This window comes from Maylandia zebra, linkage group LG6, assembly GCF_041146795.1.
Source record: "Maylandia zebra isolate NMK-2024a linkage group LG6, Mzebra_GT3a, whole genome shotgun sequence".
Taxonomy (NCBI): domain Eukaryota; kingdom Metazoa; phylum Chordata; class Actinopteri; order Cichliformes; family Cichlidae; genus Maylandia; species Maylandia zebra.
The window spans coordinates 24,016,884-24,043,238 of record NC_135172.1 but is presented as its reverse complement, the minus strand read 5'-3'; the positions used below and the strand labels follow the sequence as shown (position 1 = coordinate 24,043,238).

At 39.1% G+C, this 26,355-nt stretch overlaps 1 protein-coding gene and 1 long non-coding RNA gene across 2 annotated transcripts; one reads left to right on the top strand and one right to left on the bottom strand.

Annotated features, from left to right (window-relative positions):
• The first annotated feature begins 1,020 nt into the window (after positions 1-1,020).
• LOC143419005 (uncharacterized) lies at positions 1,021-7,414 on the top strand. Its single transcript, XR_013098964.1, has 3 exons — positions 1,021-1,622; positions 3,870-4,104; positions 5,296-7,414. It is a non-coding gene; the product is annotated as an uncharacterized LOC143419005 (long non-coding RNA).
• Positions 2,659-12,029, bottom strand: adra1d (adrenoceptor alpha 1D). Its single transcript, XM_004576419.4, has 2 exons — positions 10,633-12,029; positions 2,659-4,073 (listed from the first exon to the last, which is right to left on the bottom strand). The coding sequence occupies exons 1-2, from the start codon at positions 11,585-11,587 to the stop codon at positions 3,523-3,525; spliced, it is 1,506 nt and encodes a 501-aa protein (XP_004576476.2). The 5' UTR covers positions 11,588-12,029; the 3' UTR covers positions 2,659-3,522.
• Positions 12,030-26,355: the final 14,326 nt, after the last annotated feature.

The following is a 26,355-nucleotide window of genomic DNA, read 5'->3' as shown; positions in this document are numbered from 1 at the left end:
TTACATCTGCCACCCTTCTCCAAATCTGTGCCCCTACCTGGCCCCCCCAACAAAAATTTTCTCGACACGCCACTGTGTGTCAGGTCTTTGTTGGGTGGCTTTTTTTTTTTATCAAGGTCTTTTTTTATTGAACAAAAATTATATTTAACAAATATTGCAGCAGTATTAATAAACAGTTTTTCTTCTTTTCCCCCCATACCTATCCAAAACAATGCAACCAAGGCGCAGCCAGTTATGCTGGATGGTTTTTTTTTTTTGTCTGCTTCTTAAGGACATGACTTTCAGATAAATTTCTTTTTTTATACACCATTTGTCCAGTTTCCTCACATTTCTTTTAAAAACACACTACACACCATGCTGACATGTGCGACGTTTTAGGCAAATAGCCCCACTGACTCACTTCATTGATGTAAAATATTATTTTATATCTGCCAAACTCTGTCATCGTTACTATTTTTTGTAAACTCACCTACAAAATTGGAAACAAAAGATATGTGTACCGCTGGTAATAAAGCACCTAAAGATATAATAAAATTATCTCTGGTTCTTTGCTAAATTGTCTTTTATGTGTAAACCCAACACTGGTTCATCCTGTGAATTAGGTGCCTTTTTGTACTTGAATGATTCATAGGTCATTGCAGAGTGATTTATAGCTGTCAGCCTGTGTTTGTTATCTTTGGCATTTTTTGTAGATTCAGCTAAAATGGGAATGGGAATACATGTTGTGTTGTTTTTGATAGGCTGCTATTAACAAAGTCAAGTCCAGTTTAAGAAATTGCAAGAAACGTTTATATGACCACATAAAACAGGGGTGTCCAAACTGCGGCCCGCGGTCCATTTTTAATTGGCCCGCAAGTAATTTTATGAATAGAATAGAATATGGCCCGCACTTTGGCCCGAACTTTTGGTTGAGTGTATTGCACTTCTTAGTTTTAACACCAGGGGGAGCTGCTGTTAATCAAGGCAGTTGCTCCACCAAAAAGGTCAATCACAGAAGAAATTTACCCCCAAGTTACTAAACATGGCAGAACCAAAGAAGCGAAAGGTAGAAAGTGAGTGCAGAAAATTTCAGACACGGTGGGAGAGTGAATATTTCTTCAAAGAATTCAAGGGGAAGTGTGTCTGTTTGATCTGCACTGAAACTGCGGCAATTATGAAAGAGTATAATGTACCACGTCATTATGAAACCAAACATCAGGCCTATGCATCCTACACTGGTGCTGAGCGAGAGCAGAAATTAAAGCAAAGGGTAGCTCTCCTGCAAGGTCAGCAACAGTATTTTTTTCGTGCTCAAATTATCCAGGAAAAGGCTCCAATAGCCGGCTATGAGGTCGCCCAACTCATCGCAAGACATGCCAAGGCTTTTTCAGATGGAGACCTCATAAAACACGGCCTCGTTAAAGTCACCGAAATAATGTGCAGGACTTCACCAACGTCAGCGTGTCCAGAAATCCAGTTGTGCGACGCACTGAAGACTCGTCAGCCAACATTAAACTGCAACTGTCTGATAAAGCTGTGCTTTTGATTTTTACTCCATGGCATGAGATGAGAGCACCGATGCCACAGACACCGCACAGCTGCTAATTTTTTGCGGGGAGTGGACGAGAGCACGAGCACTTTAGGTGAGTAAAAAATATATTCCACAGTACCCGTGGGTTAATAAGCATGCATGTGCAGGTACACATGCTTCAAATATCTATAATGCGCATCAATTCTGTCACTACCCTGCTTTTGCGCACCACTTTCTTTATATGCACAGCGCACGCACACGTAGTCAGCTGATCTCATCTGATGCAGATCTGCTCCTTGATCAAGTGACATTTGTCCGGATTTTTAGCAGAGTGGCGTCGGATCAGCACAGCAGCTGATTTACGGCCCGATTTACATACCCAGCGCAGCTGATACCAGAATAATTTACTAAAATTATATGGACTCCTGTTATTAAGTCCAGTTCAGTCTGTTAATGTTGATAATCGTTTCAAACGGACGTAGATGTTTTGCTAAGCCTAATAACTTAAATAACAAACTTGAAATGTACCCGTCCCATTTTCCCCTTTATTGTTTTTTTTCTCTGTACTGCAAATCTTCTGTCTAAGAAGAAATCTGAGGCTGCTGTTCTGAGAATGAGCTACCAAAGCTTTTTCTGATTAAATCAATAAAGATTAATTTAGGGAAAGCTGTGATGAAGGCAGTTTTGTCTTTAATTATATTCAACAATATAACACATTTGACCACTTTTAAGTGATTTTTCTAACTTTAATACAGTAAAGTTAAGGTTATATACCTAATTTCTAGTAAGGCTTCTAACAGGAATCAACTGTGGTTTATTGGTCTTCATGGAGTTGTTCCCTTTCTCTCTATCAATGTGCACTGCCTCCAATTCCAGATTTATGAAAGTGTGTTTGTGCTTTCCTGAAATCTTTTTGTATTTCTTTTTCTTTTTGTAATTTGTACTTCTCAGTCAGTAGACATATTCTTACTGCTGTTCTGACCGCTTTCATTAAATGCAGGTGTTAATTTATTTCCAACAGATTCACTTCTACTAAAAACAAGTCATCCCAAAAGCATTTAGCTTTACTTAAAGATGAATAGGTGCACAAGGTAAAACAACCAAAGCAACAGTGACATCTTCTGGATGAAGGAGATATTTTTCTTTAATCATGAATCAAATAACGTAACGTAACTGGAAGGCATAAAACAATAAAGAAATTATTGTCTCCACATTTTTTCTTCTCCTACATTTTTTGCCTTTCATCTGATAAACATAAACCCCCCACCAAAAAAACACAACTTGACATTACTGTTCACTTGGCAACGTTGGCCACTCGTCTTTACAATGCCTTGTCAAAAAAAGAAACAGAGGTGCAGATTAATGATCATAATTCAATATGAAATTTTACATTTGATTAAACTGTGGCACCAACACAAAAATGCACTTGTGATTTTACTTTCGCGGAGATTGAAAACTTAGTTTCAGTACAGGTATTTGTTCTTTTGCTTCTTTGTCTTTTGTTAAATCACAAAACATGCCAACCAAACCATTTACTCTCAGTCTTTATCACACAGTGTGAGCTGGCTAACATTTAAAGACATCAAAACTGCCTGATACAAAACTGTAAGAAAAACATACAACAATACTAATTATCCAGCCTTATGTTAACTGTCTTTCCCAAAATATTACATTCTTAAAACTTGCCAGCTGTCAGCTGTAGGCTATGAAATCTTTACATCCAGTGCCTTCAAGCGAAAAAGTATTAAGTCCCAACTTACTGCTTATTTCGCACTCATGTCCCAAATGTGTCATTGAGCAGTTCGCTAGAAGTTTCATCCAAATAAACATGGTGGGACCCACGTGATTGGGATAAGGGTTTCTTTTTTTTGCCTGTTTGTGCAAGGATCAACCCATTATTCTCAGCTTTAATCGTGCCTTGATTCTTTGATATTATGCATTATCACAGTCTTTCTTACATGTCGGTCCAATATGGCCCTTTGAAAATAAATAAAAGCCTCTTTGGTGACCGTCTAAATGTCAGTCTCTTTCAGGCCATAGCATTCTGCCAGATCATAAAACTGATAGCTACTCTGCTCACAAGAGTTGTAAATCCCCATAGACACCGTGTCCACCGTTTCAATTCGACCAACAGCAGGTGTGTTGCATTTTCCCGTCCCTCCCTTAATTTTATTTGACAGATTATTTACTTTCTCTTTGAGCTGGAAGGAGGACTTTCGCAGTGGTGGAAACAGACTCCATCTCTTGAAACCTAGTGCATGTCCTTTTCTTGTGTGTAGCAAAGAGCTGCCGCAGGATTCGTGCACAGCGTAGCCAGGCTTATAATCGCCTCTCTGATCCCTTGTCATTCCCTTGACAGCAGTCCGCCATCTCTGGTCATAGAAGCGGTGAAGGACCCTACGTTTCTGGTAACACTGGCACTTGAGGAGCCTGGTGAAAGCCCGCTGGAACTCTTTACTGGAGCAGGGGTAGATAATGGGGTTGATGCAGCTGTTGAAGTATCCCAACCAAAAGATCACCTTGAACACAGTTTCAGACGGTTTTAGTGCCGGGAAGAAGGAACCTGAAAGGAGATGAAGCCATCAGGAAGATGTGTGAGTTACCATAAAGTAAATGAACAATATAGAACAAATATTTTCGCAAATATCCTACAAAGAGCCGCTGAAGATAAACGTTAGTACTGTCAGAGAATTTGTACACATGCAAAATATATAAATTTAATAAATATGAATGATTTTTACAGTTTGATGCTGTATGTCATTTTGTCAGTCAGGTTGGATACTAAATAATAATAGGTAAGTAATAATAAAGCAAAATAATTATATGGAATAATCTTAATTTAACAAAGATATATATATATACTGCAAGAAATGCACACGTCTATGCACAGCTGTGATGTACTATTATGTTATGTGTATATGTATTTGCACTCTGACGGCAGGATCTTTTTAATGATTTATTGTGCACCTGCAGGTTTTTTTTTTTTTTTGCTTATGTTTGTTAATAGAAGCAAAGGAGGTTCTGACATTTTAAGGGCAGATATTTATAGAACATGCTTCACCCACAAGCCTGAGGGCACAGAACTTTTTTTCTTTTTGCTTGAATACCATGCACGATGAAGGCAGACTTTTCTGGTACTTACAGATTTCTTGAATGGATTTAACTGATGTTAACTGATTACATGAAATGTGCCAACACAATATTAGATGGGCTTTTTCCTGTGATGGAAACTCTCGCTAAAGGGGTCAGGTGAAACATACACATTGTTATCAAAAAATGTTTTTTCCATGCTCCAAGGACACACACCAGGCTTAGCACAATGATTCATAAAAGTTTTGAAATGTTCCATTTAATGCAAGCACATCATCTTTGTTTCTGCTGGTGTTTCTGTCTGTGTTTGTTATTGGTTTTGCCTGATGTGAAATACTGGAATGGATAACCTCTAAATATTCAATTTATCAACTCTATTTAGAATAATGGAAAATGAAGGGAATTTCTATTATTTCTTGTAGTGGGGATTATAGATATTTAAGAAATATGGAATATATGGAAGTTTTCTAGCTTTTGTGCATATGACATTACACACTGGTAATTTAACAAATGAGAACATTAGAGTTTTTCATAATGAAAATTGCTTTTTGCACAGATGACTAGCAGCACAAGGCATTTTGCCTTGCTCATATACTCCCAATGCTATTTTTAGTACAATAGTCCGATGACACCCTTATTTTTCAGAGGAAGCTGCTTTTCTCTCTTTCTTTACCGTTATTCTTCTTTCTCTCCAGGCCTGGGATTTAACATGGCATCGAGCCTGGACACAGAGGCAACATTTAACAATGCTATGATGTCAAGTCTGCACTGATATCCCAGAAATCCATTTTTTTTTTCTGCTTAGTACTGCACAGAGGCTTGTGTGTAATGCTCAGAGTTCATGCTCTGACATTACTGACCACTAAACAGAAAGAATGCACTTATATTAAAAGAAGTGGATGATGAAACAAAGTTGAGACTTTCTTCATAGTCTCATTTTTCTTTCATCACTACCCACCCAAATTCACTCAGGATTAAAGACTAAGATTAATAAATTAATAAGAGGAAGGGATGTTCTTTTTTTGAATTATGTCCCTAAAATGACATCACCTTTAGAGGCAGGCAGCAAGTGATTCACTGCTCTGACCCACAGCCAAAACACCATGACAACAGGTATATTTTTTATGTATTTGTTTTATTGCTTCTGGGATGGCAATCTTTTTTAATTTGTGTATTTTGTATATTAGTGTGTTTTGTTTTACGCTTTTCTAAAGCTTAAACTCAACATAAGGCCACCAACAGCTAAGATATACAGACACTGAAAAACTTGAAACCTTAAAAGTGAGGGGATGGAGGCGCCCTGCTATGCTGTGTGGATGTTGGGCAAAGGCATTTTGTTGGCATAGTTGATTTTTGTCCACTTGTGCCCTCAGATTCATTGCAAAAAAACACAGCTGCTCATAATGATCACCTTTATTTGTTCCAGTATGACCATTCCTCCATCAATAAAGTTTGTCTGAATGTTTTGACAAGAAAACAATGTGAATTGTATCTGTGCAAGCTCTCGGCCAGCCAGATCAAGATAGTCTTGGGAGCTTGAAAACGAAGGTAGCTGGATTTAATTAGGTTTGTGAAGATCTTGTCCAGTTCTAAAAACAAATGTTGGCAAGCCCCAGATATTTAACCTCCAGTGGGGGTTGTGGCCTTTGGAGATGGTGCTGAGGGTCATGAGGTCATTACTTGAGCTGAGGTGTGAAAAAAGGCGTGGGTCATTGCCATACTGGGGGTCAAGCGTGAAACTAATATGAGACCTTGCCCCACCCTGTGAGGTGATCTTCTGAGGTCAGCTGAAGCAAGGTGTGAATGGGGGTTGAAATGCCTGGGAGGGGATCTCAAGAATGCATTGGAGTTGGCTGACAGTGGGAGAGTATAGCCAAAGAAACTGAACACTTATGAGAGATTTCAAACAATTTATCACCACGGTCAAATGAAGGAATACCTGTTGTCAAAATTGTTTTTGTACTCAGGTATACTGCCAGTGGTCTGCAAAGTCTATTTCAAAGAGTGATATAGTTTTATTCTGGAAAAACATGGCCGCCCAACAACTTATTAAGACACTCAATAAGTTATATGGTTCAAGTATAACCACTGAAAAACTATTTGGCTACTTTACGCTCTGGTCAAATAAGATCTTCAGCTTCACTGACAGAAAAAACCAAAACCAAATAAAGACGACTGCATATGGACTCTAAGCCCCTGTCCACACATACTTGGATATTCTGGAAGACATAAATTTTCTTTGCATTTGTGACCTTTCCTCTACTTTTAAACAGCATTTTAGGCCACTGAAAATGGGCCTTTTGAAAACCTCTTCCAGCCTGAAGATTTTCAACAACGACGTTTCTGTATTAATATGTCAACAAGGAAAGCAAGGATGTTATCTTGGAACATCAAAGATGTGCGCCTGTATTTCAGTTTTTGATGTCAGACTGCTTGGTTTTGCTGTTTTTTCATGTGTTTTCACATTGATGGAGATTTTGAAAACAAAAGTGGAAAATCCCTGTATTAAAACGTACCTGTGTACAAATAGAGGATGCCCTCTGCACTTACTCACTTAGTTTCATCATAATATCTAAAACATTTTTCTGGACTTTGTTCTTTGGACTTCTGTCAGAATAATTGAGTGCTTCCCCTTTTTGTACACATTTCTAACTACTATGATTCATTTATGGTATGATATTAATGACCAAATGACATATTATCATAATACAAAACTGCAAATATTACAGACTGTAGCAATAGTAAATGTTTACTAGTAGTTAACATTAGTTGTAAAATTTTAGATTTTCTGATTGCTTGTCTCCCGTTACTTTCCTGCTTAATCAAATCTGCTTGTGAATCACGCCCGGAGTCCACAACTAATTTAAATATTTTAAAATGGGTCATCACTATCAAATGCCCCCCACAATAACGACTATCACAAGAGGGGCTAATAATAAGGTGTAGCTGAGTATTTACAGCAGCATGACTGTGTGTATGTGGTTAATACAATACTTTCATGATGATGAAGGGGCCAGTCACACAGCATAACAATGGGTTTTGTTAATGTGTTACTGAGGTGTTTTAACAGACTTTGGACAGTAGAGGTTTCTAGCTCAGATAATTTATTGGTCAGAATCGCAGACAGTAAAAGTAGCTAATGTTGTGTCACGTTTTGAAGACCTGAGATGAGCATTTACCCCATCGCTATCTTGGTTGCAAAAAAAAATGTATGTGACTAAGATTGGTGGGTCTGACTGGTAAACCACATGCCTAATGACATGCAGTTTTTGTTGTTAGCCAATAAATATGTAGTCTCATACCACAAATTAGCTACAATTTTTAAAAATGGCATGACCAAGAATTATGAAACAATTACAAAATATTTTTTAATCCAAAATGAGTGACTGAGTCCATAAACTCAACAAGAAACTCTTTACAGACGTCAAATCAGAACAATGTCCTCACATGGTTTTCAGTAGGACCAGAAGTCCTTTTGCAACCACAACTATCGCCACCTGTTGGCCTTCAGAGAGACTGCAGATTTTTTGTGCACTTCCTCATTTACAACAACCAATTTCAGTCTATTAAACAATAGTGGGTGAACATATTTAAAATCAGTTGTGCATTTTTGAAAAACAAAAAAAAAGCATTTTCTGCTAAGCCTGAAAGAAGAGCTAGTTAATTATACCACCTCAGTGGTCGTGGTTGGCTTTTACAGAGGGAAAGAAACGGCCTTAAACAGAAATCTGACAGGCCATTCCTCTTTATTTCCTCAGTTTCTGGCAATATAAAATGGGTCTGGTGTGCTAATATAGGTTGAAACGAGTCAGAGGATTCCATCTAGATTTGGATCATCACACAGAAAAGTCCTGATTGGTATAAGATGAGCTGAACGTACAGCTCTGCCTTTCGGCAAAAAGTTACCTATTAATGTCTGTCTCTGCGATGGACCAACATCACCGTGTCTGACTGACCGAGTGTAGGTTAGCAAGCGGTGCTAAGGCCCCACACTCATCTGTGAGTGGTTTGGGAAATAAAAGGCAGCCACCCATGGGGATAAATTGACAGTGTAGAACTTTATTGATCCCTGGTGGAACTTAATGTTTAAAAATACTTCCTTTGAGGAGGCCTGAGGTCATCTCTCAAAGGGTTTTTGCAAACCAGATGGCTTACAGCACGATGACTAGATTCTTAGAGTTCAGAGTTTTACTATGCTTTAAAAACCAAATTGCAGGTCATCCATTAATCTACAGCAGACGTTAGTTTAGATATTAGTGTTTTGATAGTCTGACTTCCTTTATCATGCAAATTAGAGACCTTTCTGACATTCACCAGGTATCATAAATAAAAAATAAAACAACTCAAGATAACACCAGACAAAATTAATGATCCCTTTTGGCTGAACTGCCTTTGAATGCAGATTTTTAGTGTCACCATTTTAGATTTAAGAGTCTGTATGACCTTTCCTAAAAGCAATAACGTGATCACAAAGTCAAATTATTACAATCATTACAGTAATGTTAATTAAAACTATTATTAGAGACTGCCTTGAGGTGCACAAATTGATTAATAATGTGTGTAATGAAATGTGTACTGACTTTTAACATTTTAAACCTTTAAATCTCATTCCTGTCATTTTTAATCACATGCTGAGGATGGAGTTTGTCTGATTTAGGCATACAAATAAACGTGCCCCTTTCTTTCCCATTAAGTGAATAAAATGATAAGTAGCACCAATTTCATTTCATGCACCCCGTGTGTCCCTAATAATTCCAGTCTGTAAAAGGAGAGGTGCAGCAAGAATCAGAGTGCTGTGTTAGTGCTTTGCCCAGTAAGATACTGGCCATTTGTTCTCAATGGCTCTCGCAATCAATTATGTGAAATATATGCAAAATGAAAAACTGTGGTGCCACCATTAACATGTGGCACCAGAGCTCTATTAGTCTAAGCGAATCTAGCCTGAATCCTGCTACGTAGGCACTCTTTATTTATTCAGTTTTGCATTTCAGTCATTCTTTTTGTTGCTAATACCCATATTGCCTCTGTTTGTGTTTTAAGGTGTGCCTTTATGTCCAGTTTTGTCTTTAAATTTAAAGCTATTTCCATTTGATTCCACTGTAAAATGTGCTCGTTCGGTTTGATTTATGTGTTGTCATAAAGACTGAATTGGTCACCCTCAGTGGAGGGCCTTTTCAACCATCTGCAGGGGAATAGAAGATCTCTTTGCCTGATTTGAATCTTACATCCCACTCTCTTAGTACCGTAGTCAACTTAATGAATATGCTCAACAATAAAACATAAATGTTTATTCTTGAAAATCATGCCTGTCTGAGTTTTTACCAAGGTAAGTAGCCGCTGGAACTGGTCATCAGTGAAGAATGTCAGTCTGTTATGACTGCTCTTTGAAAAATGTGATATTAGCCATGTGAAGGAATAATTACAGTCATGAAAAAATTACAGGCATGAAAACAAACCACTTTAATGGTCATGTTGCAGAGCTGACCTTTCCTGACAAAAGAATTGGTTTTTGTAGCATTATAGCATCTTAATTTTGATCACTTCCTGGCATAGCTCCCAAAATAAGCTGCGCATGCAATCCAGAACACGCAATTTTCTTATTTTGTTAGGCCAAACGCCAATTTTACAGAGTTTTTTAACAGTGTGAAAGGGTTTTCTTAAATTAAAATTCACGGAATTTCATACGTTTAGGTTTCCTTTGCGTCAATTTCTTATACTGAACACGACCCATTTATTCAGAACGCTTTATTTTGGACCGATGTGCATCTCACACATGATCAGTTCAGGAGTAAAATCATAAATCATAGCAGGCCCGAAACAGGCGTGTTTGTTGCTCTTAAAGATAGAAACTTTTTAAAAGCGCATTTAGGAGAGGAACATTTATAAGAAGTCATATTCTCCGTCTTTGGCAGGAGTCTGGTGGAAATGCAACAGACTGAATCCTATTTTACGCAGGACCCAGCTCATGACCCAGCATGAAATGCTGAGAAACGGTTATATAAAAATAAAAGAGATCGATAAATAAAACATACCCATTGGCAGAAAGAAGAAAAAGGGCAGCCAGCAGAGGATGAACATCCCCACCACTATGGCCAGGGTTTTCGCAGCCTTTTTCTCCCTGGAGAACTTCATCAGCCGCACGGAGAGCGAACTTCGAAACGGGTGGTTTTTGCTGCTTTTTGAGCTCGCCGGACGCGCGTCCTCCAGCACGCTGCGACAGTGTATCCGCAGGACCACTTCCATCGACTTATTTCTCTCGCGTTTGACTCCCGCTTCCAGGCTCCGAGTAGTCCTGCGGGCCACCACGTACACCCTAAAATACATGATGAGAATGACCATAAGCGGGAGGTAGAAAGAGAAAAGCGAGGAGAAGAGCGCGTATCCCGGCTCCTCTGTGATCCTGCAGATGCTTTCGTCCACAGGCGGCGGTTCCTTCCATCCCAGGAGCGGACCGACCGAGATCACAACAGATGATACCCACACTAGGACTAAAATAGCGACTGCCTTTCTCTCAGTCATAATACTTGGGTATTTAAGGCAGTATTTCACGCCGATATAACGGTCGATGGAGATCATACAGAGGCTGAGGATTGATGCCGTGCAGCAGAGCACATCCACCGCTGCCCAGATGTTACAGAAAACCCGGCCAAACACCCAGCATCCCAGCACCTCTAGAGATGCAGAGAAGGGCAGCACAATAATGCCCAACAGGAGGTCTGCTATGGCTAAGTTGACAATGAAGAAGTTGGTGACGGTCTGTAACTGTTTGTTGCACACCACAGACAGGATAACCAAAATATTCCCAACAATTGCCACCAAAATAAAAACGGAGAGAAAGATCCCAACTCCGACAACCTGTGAGTCCATTGTGAAGTTCCTGCATGTGGTAATGCTGTCATTTGGTAACATCTGGTCCGAAACAGATCCATTAAAAGAAGTGAAAAACAGCCCATGGTTGCTTTCGTTCCTCAAGTTAGAGTCTGTCATTTTGAAACGCCATAAAGAGAAGTAAGGGAGTAAGTTTTCTGAAGAAAGCAGTGTGACACGCGTCGTTCTCAGTCTCCTTTCATTCTGTCTTTCCAGTAAGGTTGCCAAGCAGCCGTTCACACTGTCAGTATTTATCACGGGTCAAGCGAAGGGAAAGTAAAAGGCAACAAAACTAAATAAAAATAAAAAATAAAACCAATGGGGAAAAAAGAAGCCCCTGCAAAAACTACATCCACAAAGACTGACTCGTGATTAGTGTTAAACTCACTTAAACGTGTATGTACACAATGTTTAATAAACTATAAAGTTTGGATGCCATTTTTAAAGATCATTAAAAAAAAAAAAAACAAATTAGGTAAATGTAAAAATATTTCTTCCATGCGACGGGTTTCCACTGCTGGCATCCTTCATAACAAATCCCAGAGTCAGAGCTGGTACAGCAGGTCTGAACCTACTGCACAGCTCCACCCACACCGCAAAAAACATAACGATGGGCTCACAGTCTCCACCAGAGAGCGTATATGTGGTCACGAATTCTGCATGACCGCTGCATGTGTACAAGCCTTAAATGCTCCAGTGCTTTTTTATCACCAGGGTGATGATGATGCGCTTATGGGCAAATAAAGTTTGACCAAAGAAACAAACAAAACAAAGCAAAAGGACACGTGTTGGAGGTAGGGGGATAAAAGCTATGTTGTTTATTACTCACCGGTTATTACACACCAGAATAAGCCTCTCTTTCATGCCATAAGTGTAAAACAGTGGCACATCACTGAGATTATCCAAACTGCCACCAGGCACCGACAAACCATACTGACCCCGGTGTGAAAATCCGAGTGCCTTCAGGCAAAGCGGTAAAGCTTCCCAGTGGCACTGCAGCTGCTTTCTCCAGGCCTGGTGTGCATAGCTGAAGTAGAAAGATGGGCCTGCACAAACCACTAGGGAGCCCAGAGGAGAGGAAAGGTCAAGAGGCAGGGTCACAGAGAGGCCAAACAAACCCTGCATGGAAAACGATCAACCCCAAACTACCGGTCTGTTTAGTGTAGCAACAGAGCGTGTTGTGACACATAGTTAATACATGTCTCCAGGATGAATCTCAAACATGTCTTGGCGAAAAGTAATCAGCAACACCTAAACATACCACACCAGGATGTTGTGGTGTGTGGATTCACATGCATATTTATAGAAGACAGTATCTAGTTTTGCTGGTACTGGAATACTGCTCTCCTGCATGATGAAAGCTTCCTGCTGATAGTGGTATCTACATCATCTTAGATTGAAACAAATGATTGCCTATTTCCAAGTGCCCATCCTGCAGGTGCGTGCAAATTCAGTAGCACTTTCTTTCTTTCACATTTTGTAATAAGAAGTACTGAATCATGCATTGAATGAAAAGCAACTTAGGAGAAACTTCACTAGTTTTCATATCACACAAGGCAGCCGAGCACTCTCAGAGGCCCATAATTACAGCTGAGACCTCTTCAGATTGGTTGGTTTCCACCTCTTTCTTCTTATTAGTTTGAGTGCTCGCAATAGGGCTAAGAGTCCGTACCCATGCTGGAGAAAGGCCATGTGTGTCTGCGTAGCTCAAAAAGCATTAGAGCTTTACCCCCACACCCCCAAAAGACCCTAATGATGATTACACACCAGATAACAAAATTGCTGGATGGATGGATAAAAACTGAAGAGACAACTTTTCTATTCTTAGATCCTTTGTACTGCAAAAAAAGTGTCAAATTTACCTTAATAATAGAGCCAGTTAGTGAGTGTTGGTGAAAGTTCTCAATGCTTTTAAAATTTTTGCTTCTAAAATACATGTTCATAGAAAAAAAAACACACAAAAAAACAAGCTGTAAAATAGGTACGGCATGCTTCAGACATGACACATGCCCACCTGTCCCCTCATTTGAACCTACAACACTGAGGCACTGTACTTCCTGTTTTCATACTGAACAGTGGCTCTGGACCAAAATGTGAGGTATGCAGTGTCCAGTATGACGAGTTCAGTTCCATTCATTTCATTTTATGTATACAGCGCTAAATCACAACAACAGTCGCCTCAAGGCACTTTATATTATAAGGTAGACCCTACAATAACACAAATACAGAGGAAAACCCCAATAATTATTTGACCCTCTATGAGCGAGCACTTTGGCAACATTGGGAAGGAAAGGAAAGGACTAGTCAGAGTTTATAGCTGCTTCAAATTAGATTTCTTCTTTCTCAACGTCATCCCTGCACTCAGCTATAGTTTGAGCTAAGTAGCAGAAATGCTCACCAGAGTTAGTATCACCGTCACCATCAGAATTTATTTGAATTTGTTCACCATTTCCATGCTAAGGCATGAATGTGATCACAGAAAATATGGCGGTTGGCATTGAGCAGTGAGACTGACTGTCCATCAAACCAAGTAGCTGAGCAGTTTAGATAAAAAGCCCCAAAGCTATATTAGCAACTTGGGTCTAATATCGACTCAGGAGTCTGGCTACGGGCAGCAGCATTTCTGTTTCTAGTCACGGTGAGTCTGCTCAGCTGTCAGAGCACATCCTTTATTATTAAATTTATAAAAAAGAAAAGCTACAATCTCATCCAGCCCACCTGCTCCTCCTTATAAGAGAGCTAAATCCGCAGTCATGCAGAACCGACTTTAGACTGCACTAACGCAGGAGATATTTGGACGAGCCTGTTAGAGAATGTTTGAGGTAATGATACATGGGATGAACTGGAGGTCACTAAAAGTAATGTCCTTACCAACCCGCTCAAGATTTCCACTCAGACAGTTGAAATAAGAGAATTTCACATCCACATTTGGACAAGTGGGTAAGATTTATAGTCCCTACTTTATGGAGTGAACCCACTATAGACAAATTTTTTATTCCTCACTAAATTCTCAAAGTTTAAATATTGATTATTGTGTTTGAAAGTCAGTATAGTGCATAAGTGCAGCTCTATTGATCTGATGTCATTGTTCGACCAACAAATTGGAGAATAAAGCCAACAGTCAAACCTCAGAGTCAGAGTTTTGTTTCATATTCAGTGTACAAACTGAAAAATTTACTTTGATTTTTTTTCACCCTTTTTTTTGTTCAGACTACAAAGGAATATATTTTACTGTCTGATACACAGTGCCAAAAGGTTTTGTTCACTTACAGTTGTAGTGGGAATTTTGCATTATGTGGCAAAAAACAAACAAATGTACTGCACGCAGAATGAGAGTTTGCTGTTTTTGTGTTTTCCTATTCAGTTTTATGTCATTTGAATTTTGTTTTTACTTATATAATGACATTTATTTTGTAAAGTGCCTCCAGACATTTAATATTGTAAGGCAGGGGTGTCAAACTCAAATACACAGTGGGCCAAAATTCAAAATTAGAACAAGGTTGCGGGCTAACATTAATATTTATTGAAAAATATCTTCCTCCAGATTTAAGAATGAATCTCTTCTTATGGACTCAAACAAGTTTTGCTGAAAAACTGAATGTGGAACAAGCAAAGCTTAATACTAAACAATGTATATATTAGCTGTATAATACCAGTAGGCCAGCTCTAATAGTAATTTGGTATGGCTTCGCGGGCCAAATGTAATTAGGCTGCGGGCCAAATTTGGCCCGCGGGCCAGAGTTTGACACCTATGTTGTAAGGCAAAGACGCTACACTATTTCAGACAAAACTTTAACCATCACCAACCTGATTTCCTGTGAGTAAGCACTCGGCGACAGTGGGGAGGAAAAACCTCCCTTTAACAGGAACATTTAATGACACGCAGTAGTGGCTTCTAAAGACACAGCGCTTGCTGTGAGGGATAATCCTAACGTTTCCTGCTTCTCATTTTTTATGTGTATGTGATGATGCTTGATCTCTATAAATGTACTGTGAGTTATTGTGTGCGTTTCTGTGTTGTTCTCTCTACCCTGACTCAGGTACCGCCCTGCTTCCTGTGGAGCCAGTGGTTTGCGCTCATATCTCAGGAACGCAACTGATGATCAAAGTCAATTTTTCACAACCTCTGCCCTGCTCCACTCACCCTCAGAGGCTTTTGACCTCTATCAAAATTCCTGGTATTTCCTGTGATATCGTACTGTATGTTTCCAGTGAGAAAAATTCCATTGTAGCCTTTAAAGCCTAAATCATTTCTTAAGCAGTCCGCCATCGATGTGTTAAAAGTAAAACATCACTTGTGTGATTTATCTATTTGTCTCTGCGTTGTACTGAATGTTTGAAATGATGTTTCAAGCTGTCAGAGACTGGAAGGACGAGTAATCTGTTGCCTGCTCATATCTTCGTTCCATTTGTTATGATGCTAACCCAGATTTTTGTACATTTAGACATTACACACGCACACAGACACACAAACACATTCCTCTTTCCTCTCAATATGGCAATCTGCACTAGACTTTGAATGTGTGCCATCTTATCAGTTCTCAGCAGAGTGCTTGGACTCAGTCGGCCACAAGTCATGCTTTGATTTCAGCTCATACACAACTGTTCAAAGGCTAAAATGCTTTAATAGGTCAAACGGTCAGAGGTTTGTTATACTGCTTCTCGAATTGCAAGTGTTTTATTAAAAAAAAAAAACATCATCAAAGACAATGCAGACTTTACATATTTTTAAGAATTAGTTAATAAAGAAAATAAAGAAAAATCTGTGGACTTCCTAATACGGCTTTCAAAAGCATATTTGCTGTAAATCAAGGCTATTTTGCATCAGAGTCAAAGAGCTGCTCTTTTCACCCAGGCTTCACTGTAAATCCAGCAGCAACAACAACATATGGCTCTCTGCTTGTATTCAAAAGTGTTGATTTACACCTTGGAAATGTTCCTCAAAGAGCTCTGTGAGCAGATGGGAAAATTTGTTGCCTGTTTTCATTTAACAGGATCTAAATTGGGGCATTTTTCACACTTTTCCAATGCTTAATTAGTGCCATTACAAAAAGAACGCATAGCTGCAAGTGGAAATGGGTGAACAGAGAAGCAGTGTCATTATGTTTTCACCATTTATCATGTCCATTCTGCCTTTGACGATGCAGATAGTTCTCCATTTTACCCTTAACCCTCCAGGCAAGATGTATTTATAGAAATATATTTTTTAATCTATTTAACTTATATTTTGAATGTCTAGATATATAGATTTTTATCCAATATCTAAAATTATATCATTATGCGACTCAAAATTTAGACTTTTTAAATGTATTCTTATTTCATTTTTCCCCGTATTTATGTATGTCTAATTCTGGATCCAATCAGTGACATCATAATACTTTTAATTCATAAAGACAGGGCAGGCCAGCTAAAGGATAAGCATGATTTTCTGAGACTAAGTTCTTAAATTAAGATGTTTGAAACCAGTCTCAAATATGGACTGCTATTATGGCAGCTGTGGAATGCAAATCATATTGTGATTGTCAGTTTGGATTGGCATGTTATGAGATTATTCTGTTTGTATAAAAGTTATAGGGGCCATGGCACAGGACCTGAAACAGACCAGAGTACCAGCATGCACGGAGGGGAGAATCTGAATCACTGGGAATGATATGCTCTAACAATTAGAAATGAGCTGTTTCAGATTCTCTCACGAAGAAAGTCTCAGGACAGATGTGATCTTTTTCAGGCCTAATTTGGGGCACTGAGCATACTATGGTATGAGAAACACTGAGATTACTGGAAACAGGAAAAAAATATTTTTGGTTACATTTTCATTAGTGGTAGCTCTTTTTTTCATGTTCGAGAAACTGATTTCAGATGATCGGAGCTTTTTAGCATATTATCCTGCTTGATGAAGCCATCAGCAGATGGGTGCAGATGTGGTCATAAAGGGATGGACACGGTCAGTATTCGGGTAGGCTGCTCAGTTGTTACTAAGGGGCCCAAAGTGTGCCAAGAAAATATCCTTTACAAAGGAGAATGGATCCGTGCTTTCATGTTGACTGCACCACAGTCTGATCCTACTATCCACATGTCACAATGTTATTTACTGTTATAGCCTCAGTTACCTGCTCTTAGCTCATAGGAGTTGCACCCAGTGTGGTCTCCTGCTGCTGTAGTCCACCTGCTTTCACATGTTGTGCATTCAGAGATGCTCTTCTGCATACCTTGGTTGTGACTTGTGGTTATTTAAGTTACTGTTGCCTTCCTATCAGATCAAAGTAGCCTGGCCATTTTTCTGTAACCCCTGACCTCAGCAAGGCATTTTCTCCCAGAGAACCAACGCTCACTGGATATCTCCAGTTCCTTCTCTGTGAACCCCAGAGACAGAGATGGGTGTGTGGGGAAAATCCCAGCAGTTTTTGAGACTGTTCTCAGATCAGCACCAACAAGCACAAAGTAACTTAAATCACCTTTCTTCCCCATTCTGATTCTCTGTTTGAACTTCAGCAGCTCATCTTGACCACGTCTGCATGCTTACGGTCATTGAGTTGCTGCCATGTAACTGGCTGATTAGCTTTACTTTAACAAGTAGTTGAAAATGCGTACCTAATAAATTGACCAAACAATGCAAACTTCCGTTTGTACATCTGTTGTTTCACATAACATCCCAGGGCTGATTGCACTCTTCTTCACATGTGGCCACTGAATGTGTGCTCACAAACTGAGCATTTGTACTATAATAAAGAACAGTAAATTAATGAGACAAGTCCAAATGACAAAGCATCTGTTCTGTAGTCCCCTGCTGTTAGGCCATATTTGTAGGCCGCCCATTGTTCCACAGTCAGAGGATAGATGAAACTGCATTTAGTCAATACCTGGTAGCAGTCTACCCTTCATCAAGGCTTAATTGTGGGGTTACCAAGCTGCTTCCTCAGAACCTGAGTGGCTTAAAAGTAGGTTTTGTAGTGACAAATAGAAAAAGAAGAGCCATTCAACATCTTTCGCTCCCAACTCTTGATGTACTGATGCTTGGTCAGCACACTTTCTCATTATATTTTATCACACGTAGCACATGTATACATAAGGAGCATGTTTGGACACTGGGTAGCATAATGACAGGACCTCCAATAAGAAAGATGTTTGAGTCTCATCTAGGACTGCTGTCTTCACACGTCCAATTTACTCTTGTTGTTGACCTCTTTTTAAAGAAATGCACCAGCACTAAGTTGCTACATTTAGAAAAGGCCCGCTCATCTTTGCAAAATTGCTGAAATTCAGATTTATTGGAAAGTTTTCGAGCATTAATGGCCTGTTTGAGATCATGATTCTTGATTCACTGATTTGAGTCCAGACTTTGAATATGTCACTCCATAACTTCAAAAGTCTTGGGGATAAACCAAGAGATATTTTGCCAAATGTGAGACAAGCCTTTGTATTCTTTCTGGTCAGTAGTACTTTTCTGTTTGAGACTCTTCCGTAGAGAGTCTGACCTCTCACTGACCTCAACTGGGACAAGTGAGGCCTAAAGATCTTCAGATTTTGTTCTGGGTTCTTTTGTGACCTCCTGGATGAGTTGCTAATGTATTCCCGGAGTAATTTTGGCAGGCTGCCCACTCCCGGGAAGGTTCACCACTGTTCCAGGTTCTCTCCATTTGTGGATAATGGCTCTCACTGTATACTGCAGTCCTAAAGCATTAGAAGGTTTTGTAATCCTTTCCACACTGACAGATGTCGATGAGTTTGTTTCTCAGCTGTTCTTGAGTTTCTTCAAATCGTCGGATTGTGTGTTGTTTATTGAGATCTTTCAGCCTACTTTGTCAGATAGGTTCTATTTAAGTGATTGCTTGATTCAACGGGTCTGAAGTAATCAGGCCTGGTGTGGTTAGTGGAATTAAATTCAGTTTTCCAAACAATGTGCTTAATCAGAGTTAATTAATGATTCAACAAGGAGGGGCAATTACTTTTTCACATAGAGCCACTTGCGTTTACATATATAAACATTGTTTAAAAACTGCATTTGTGTTTCCTCTGGTTAATTTAATCTAAAATTAAAGTTTGTTTGATGATCTGTTTAAGATCTATTTAATGATCTATTTAAGTGTGAGAAATGTACAAAAAAGTAAGATCAGGAAGGGAGCAAATACTTTTTCACAGCATTGCACACAAAAATACACACACACACACACACAAACACACACACACACACACACACACACTTCTACTACCATATACATTTTTTCTTTGGAGAGACATACATTCAGTTTCTGGGAATTGACCATTTTTAATTTCCTCTTCCAAAAATATAGAAAAAGCTAGTGGTGCTTACAAGAATAAAATACTAAAACAGCTTAACAAACTGTCTTTACTAGTTAATATGAATATTTTTGTTGTGTGGGTTTGAAGGCAGAAACAATTTCTGTAAAATTGTTGGCACACAGACATTTGAAATGTTTACTTTTTGTTCTGATTCTGGTATCTTGTTGACAGCATGACACACCTCTGGCAATATGAGATTGGTCTCTTTGCATTTTAATGTTTGTCTGAGGACTCTGATTGCTCCACAGTTTGCTAAAATAAATGCAGTTTTCTTAAATTGCTGTAGTCAGTTCTTCTGCATGCCCGCGATTTTGAAGGCCGAGACATATTTGTTTGTATTTTCTCGGAGACAGAGCTGTTAATATGCACCCTGGAGTTGTGCAAATTGAGTAAGAAAATTCAAAACAATTATATTTCGAGGTCAGGATTCAGCAGTGTTGTCCAAATAAACATAAATTCATGTTTCAATATCCCCAAGGTAAAGTGTCTGATGAGAAGCAGATATATACATACATATATATATACATACATGATCTACTTTGATCTTGCCCTCTAGCCTCCTTCTCCATGGAGGGTACTGCCCCTTGTGGCTGTTCAACTTGTAGCCAAGCATCTCACTGATCACTGCTGCCGTATTGTAGATCAGCTTGTTAGTGTCGGTAATCGTGGTTGTAGGTATCGTCCGTAGTGCTGCATTAACATCATCTAGCAGACCTTCTGAGGGTACTTCACGTAATCTTGGTAACCGGCTACGGGGGATCCAGGTTTCAAGCTTGGCCATTATCCTATTTTTCAGGTCAGTTCCTCTCGCACTCAACGATCCTTCTCCTATCGCACTTGGGGCTATGTACCCAATCTCGGGTAGGGGTGATGATATCTCCCCCCTGACCTGGCGTCCTGACTCCTCCTTGCTGTAGCATTTATGTTGTACCTCGTCAATCTCTAGCTGTGATAGCAGTCCCTTCTTTCGAATGTTGGAACACTGAGCTACTAGTTGTTTCGCCGTCATTGTGGATGTTGGGTATCGAAGATATACACACACATATACACACACACACACACATATATATATATATATATATATATATATATATATATATATATATATATATATATATATATATATTCGTTTGAATTTGCGCTTGTTTTTTGCTTTCACTTTGCAATCGCGCGAACTGTGTATAGAGAGCGACAGCACTGATCTGTGAGTGACGATCATTTGCGCACCAATTTCTCTGACATCGTCTTATCAATCGTTAGCTTACTATGCAAACATGACAAGTGAAATCAGAATCAGAATCAGAATCAGAATACTTTATTGATCCCTGGGGGAAATTATTTTTTGTTAAATCTCCGGCAGCTTAAACATGTGAGAGGTCGATCACGCAGAGAATCGCTGAGCATTATGTGAGTGCGTGTGTAAAAGCAGCAGGATATATATTTTAGTTCTGCTGAGCCAAATAAGACAGGTCAGGGTGAAGAAGTGACAGCCAAAGAAAAGCTTACCACAAAACGGAAAAGTTATGACAAATCAGACTATAAGGCAAAAAGAAAGTGCAGCTTTATGGTTTCATGGACAAAAGAATTTCTGTGGCTGCAATATGACGAGCTAAATAACCAGGGCTGCACATAAGTGGTCCGCAGGTGCGCATTCGCTGTCAAAATAAAAAATGCGCACAAGATAAGAAGTTGCAACGCGTGTTTGCATACATAAGATTTTCTGGAGGAGGACAGACATTTGTTTAAAACTCTTAAAGATGTCAAAGAAGCTCCTTTAAGCAATTACTTTGGTGTTCCTCCACCTCCAAAGAAATGTCAGAAGGAGTCCGAACCACAAAAGAAGAACGTATTCTCGGAAAAGTAGTTGCAGGAGGTGAGCTGGCTTCAAACAAATGATGAACGCACAGAGATGTGGTGCAGAATGTGCCGTGAAAATTTAATAAATGACAAATTTAAAAGGCATGAACATTTTTTTTTGTATCGAAAAAATATCGAACCGTGACACCAAAGTATCGAACCGAACCGAACCGTGAATTTTGTGTATCGTTGCACCCCTAATATACATATATATATATATATATATATATATATATATATATATATATATATGTATATATATATATATATAATGACAATAAAGGATTCTTCTTCCTCCTCCTCCTCCTCCTCCTCGAAAGGCTTCAATAAAATTATTTCACTGGACAAATACCATACAGTATATACATATATTAAACTAACAGGTCAATTGCATGCTATGTTTTAATTGTTTGAGTGCAGAAAGATGTCAAGTGAACACAAGCTGAACTTCTCTCCTTTTTTCCTGTTCTTACTTTTGTTAGTGTAAAGTAATAAAAAGGCCCATAAGGGGTTGAAGTCTCATGAGAACAAAGGACAACATCAAGTGGGATGTTGAACATGATCCCCGAGTTTAAACTAGAAACACTGGAAAAACAGAGAGACAACAGAGCAGAGGAGCAGAGGAAAGAGGCATTTGTGGTATGACAGTGGAGACAGGGCATGATTTTCTTTAGGCTCTCAACTTGAATTCTAATGTTAAACCAGACTGTTGTTTTTTTTTTTGCTCACAGAAAGATGCCACCAACAGTCATTGAAACAGTCATTGAATTTTGGATATTTGGAGACTCTGTAAATTACAGTTTGTGGAATGTGTAGGTGATTCAGTGCAGCGTGACACTAGCAAAATAGCTAGTGCCTGCTCCAAATAACTGTAACTGTGAGCTATAGAGTATATATATATATATATATATATATATATATATATATATATATATATATCTATCTATCTATCTATCTATCTATCTATCTATCTATCTATCTATCTATCTATATATATATATATATATATATATATATATATATATATATATATATATATATATATATATATCTATCTATCTATCTATCTATATATATATATATATATATATATATATATAAATGGGCCCTGCGACAGACTGGCGGCCTGTCCAGGGTGTACCCCGCCTCTCGCCCTATGACAGCTGGGATAGGCTCCAACACCCACGACCCTGAAAAGGATAAGCGGAAGCGAATGGATGGATGGATATATATAAATGACAAGGTGTTTTATTCTGACAAACATGGAATTCTTAAAAAAAAGTAACCCACACACACAATTTAAAACGCACAACATTTATACTCATTAAACAGAAAATACACACACGAATACAAAAACTACTAACTTGTAGTGCATTGCTTTGGGCCCGCGGGTACAATACATTACAAATATGGTAAATGGTAAATGGCCTGTATTTGTATAGCGCTTTACAAATACCATAAATAAAAAGGAAAACCAATGGCCTTTATCCCTTTAGGCCTGCAGGGCCATTTGGCCATCAACTAAATCAATAAGCCTGCGGATATTGCACAAAGACTTTTAAATCATTGGTAAATACAATGCTGAATCATCCATCCATCCATTCTCTTCTGCTTCTCCATTGTAGGGTTGCAGGGGGACTGGAACCAATCCACATGAAACGTATACAATTACATCAACTTGAAGCTACACAGACGCATTTTTCATGGTATACCTAAACTGGCTTTATACTCAAAAGCCTCAGGTGTGCCCCTCGTCCTTGGCCCGATTCAGCAGAACAAAAGGACTTCCTGTTTCATGTCCATTCATTTGTGGTTTTTCCTCCCCCTTCAGTTGCTCCCTACTAAACCCACAGAAGATGCTGAGAACATGTCACCCCCCCCACTAGTGGAAACAAAAATCATCTTACCCCATTTTTCCACCTGGTTTACAAAGCATCAAAACTCAAATGATGGAAAATACACTTGATAGATTTTTTTTAAATGTCTGGTGTTTTAAGACGCCACTCCTTGTGATCCTTGACAATATACACAATATGTGAACGTGTCCTCTTCTGTACCTGATTTAGGGTGGGGATGTGTTTAACTGAACAGGTAACAGCTCATTTCTCCCTAGTCTTCAGCAGCAGACACCTTGGTTAGCTTTCATTGACACTTCTAAGCAGGAGCACAGCTACACGGCTTGTGGTGGCTATGTCTTACCATTCCCTACTGTTAGTTTTCAATGATTTAATTCAATTTTCAGTAAAATAAATAAATAAAATAAAATCACATTTAAAATAGTTTGAAACATGGTTTTGTTAATATATATCTCCTATGTAAAGTCTCATATATCAGGATATAGTGTCTGAAGTAATGTAACCAAGTGGCCACACAGGAATTTACAAATAGTCTCTTGCCCATCCGGTGTAGTGATAAGACCTTCAAACACCCAAGACAAGAAAGGCAAGCAAGTAAGGTCAAGGGGCTCGTGATAAGCAAGCAGATTCAAAGGCTGGACTGATAAAGCTATAACACATAGCCTTGGCATCTCATCTGGCATCTGTCATCTGGGAGCGTGAGTTCGTTTGGGAGCTACTATGGTATACACATATAACACCCATTTATTTCTTGACAGCTATTGATTGTATTTGGTGAGACATATTTGATGTTTTTATAAAGAATATTTATGCAAGTTAATGATAGGACTCTGAGGTAATTCTGGTCTCGACAGTCTTTGCTTCAGTAGTTTAGCAAATGTAAAAATGTAAAAAATAAAAAGTTTTTTAAAACAAACCTTATATGCAACCACTCAGACAGACTCACCAACTTCAGAATCCAAAAGTCACATATTGTGAAACGGAGACTGTCATATGGAGACTGTGAACGAAGGTTAATCGATTCAAAACTCAACAAAGAAAAATATGTTTTGAGGCAAGTCTTGCAGAACAAAGTCTGCTAATTAGACTATGGGTTCAGCACTGCTACAAACAAAAATCTTCCTTCTCCAGTTTAGACTGCCGAGACCTCGGGCTGACTGGCACTGCTCGTTAGCTGAGTCAGAGGGGACCCAAACAAGATAATAAGATTAATACTGGGCTGTGATTATTGACACAGGATTGATTGACTTACTGAATCACAGCATTATCTTACCTGAGGACTAAAAAGATTGTGTTTCATATCGAATACTTAATATTCATACGTTTCGGTACGTGCTTTGTCCTTTCATCGTGCAGAAATACAAATTCATGAAAAGCTAAAACTAACATATCTTGAATATTGATAACAGTGCCATTGATTTCCGTGGTTGCTCCTTTCACATTTCACAGACGTACAGTACACGCACTGTAAACGCCAACACTCGCTGCTTTTTATCTACATGCTCATTCTGTCGGCCCCACTTTGACACCGTGTAAATCTCACTTAATTGCAAGCCGCTGACTGAGTTTACTGAGACAACTCTCCTGGGATCTGCTCTGTGTACTCTGAGTGTCCTCCAAAACGCGGGGACCCTGCAGTGCCTTTCTCACGCTACAAGCACTTTGTTGAGTGTGCGTGTGTGGAGATAGATGAAATCAGCGCTGATCCCAACAATAATACTGTTAACACACACTCATATTCAGCTTGTGAGCTGCTTGCTGACAGATAGAGCAGTGCAATGATTCACATTCTTTTCATAACTGTCTCTTATTTTATCTCTGCCTGACAATATAAAAACATAATTAGAATTCATGCTTGTCCTTAACGCTTCCTACCCCATTACAAACGCAGCTATATTGCTCTGGGTCTTCCCCTCCTCCCCCTTGAAATGAATGACTTTTTTTTCAATGTTTCAATCAGTTGACACTGCTTACTTAACATAAGCCTAGCACTGCCTCTCATGGCATTTAATTTTTGTATCACCCGTATGTTTCTGAGTTTTTTCCCTTCCTGTGTTTCTCCCATGTGGGTCTTCATGTTTGTCTGTGTGGGTTGTTCTTCTTGTTCCTCTCGTTTTACTTCCTCACATGGTTTTCTGTGCTTAAACGGCTGCCCTTTGCTCCTGTATTTAGTGTTGGTGTCATCAGCTCTGTCAAAGAAGTTTGCAGCAACTCTGATAATTGTCCAAAGAGTGATGTTGTCATTTTTATTAATCCCTCTGAGAGCATTGGTAAGATGTGGTTTGGGCATCTGACCTCGATGTCTCCTGGATGTTTCTTAGGTGAGGTGTTCAGGGCATGCCCAAATGGAAAGAGATCCCAGGGCAGACCCAGGATGAGCAGGAGAAGTTAACACTCTGAGCTAGTCTGACGTCCTCCCAGAGAAGCTACAGGCGGTCACTGAGGAGAGGGAGACCTGAGCTTCTCTGCTGCCCTCTGACCCCAGCCTACACAAGGGACAGAAATTGGATGGATGGCATTCTGTTCGAGCACCAGTAACTGAAAAAGTATTGCATGAAGTATAAAGTAGAAAATAAAGTGTCAAATAGTGATATTTAGGCAGCTCTTTACAACCCACGCTGGCAGGCAAATGTTTGTCTGGAAGAAAAAAAAAACCAGTTTGATAATTATTAAGTTGTATGTTTTAGTCCAAGCTGAATCTCCTGGACTGGAAAGAAAAAGACAAAACAGCTTTTTATACCCACGTCAGCTTGCACTGGAAACTGTGAACTGCTTACTTTGTTGCAGTGTACTATCCCTCAGGGGGACAGCTACACAGGATTTGTTAAGATACTCCAGGGAACACAGGAGAGGATGTCAGCAGCAATGCAGAGG

Coding starts and splice junctions, on each gene's coding strand:
- adra1d (XM_004576419.4), bottom strand. CDS start 11,587: ATGACAGACTCTAACTTGAGGAACGAAAGCAACCATGGGCTGTTTTTC. Junction 4,074..10,632: donor TTTCTTCTTTCTGCCAATGG/GTATGTTTTATT, acceptor ATCTCCTTTCAG/GTTCCTTCTTCCCGGCACTA.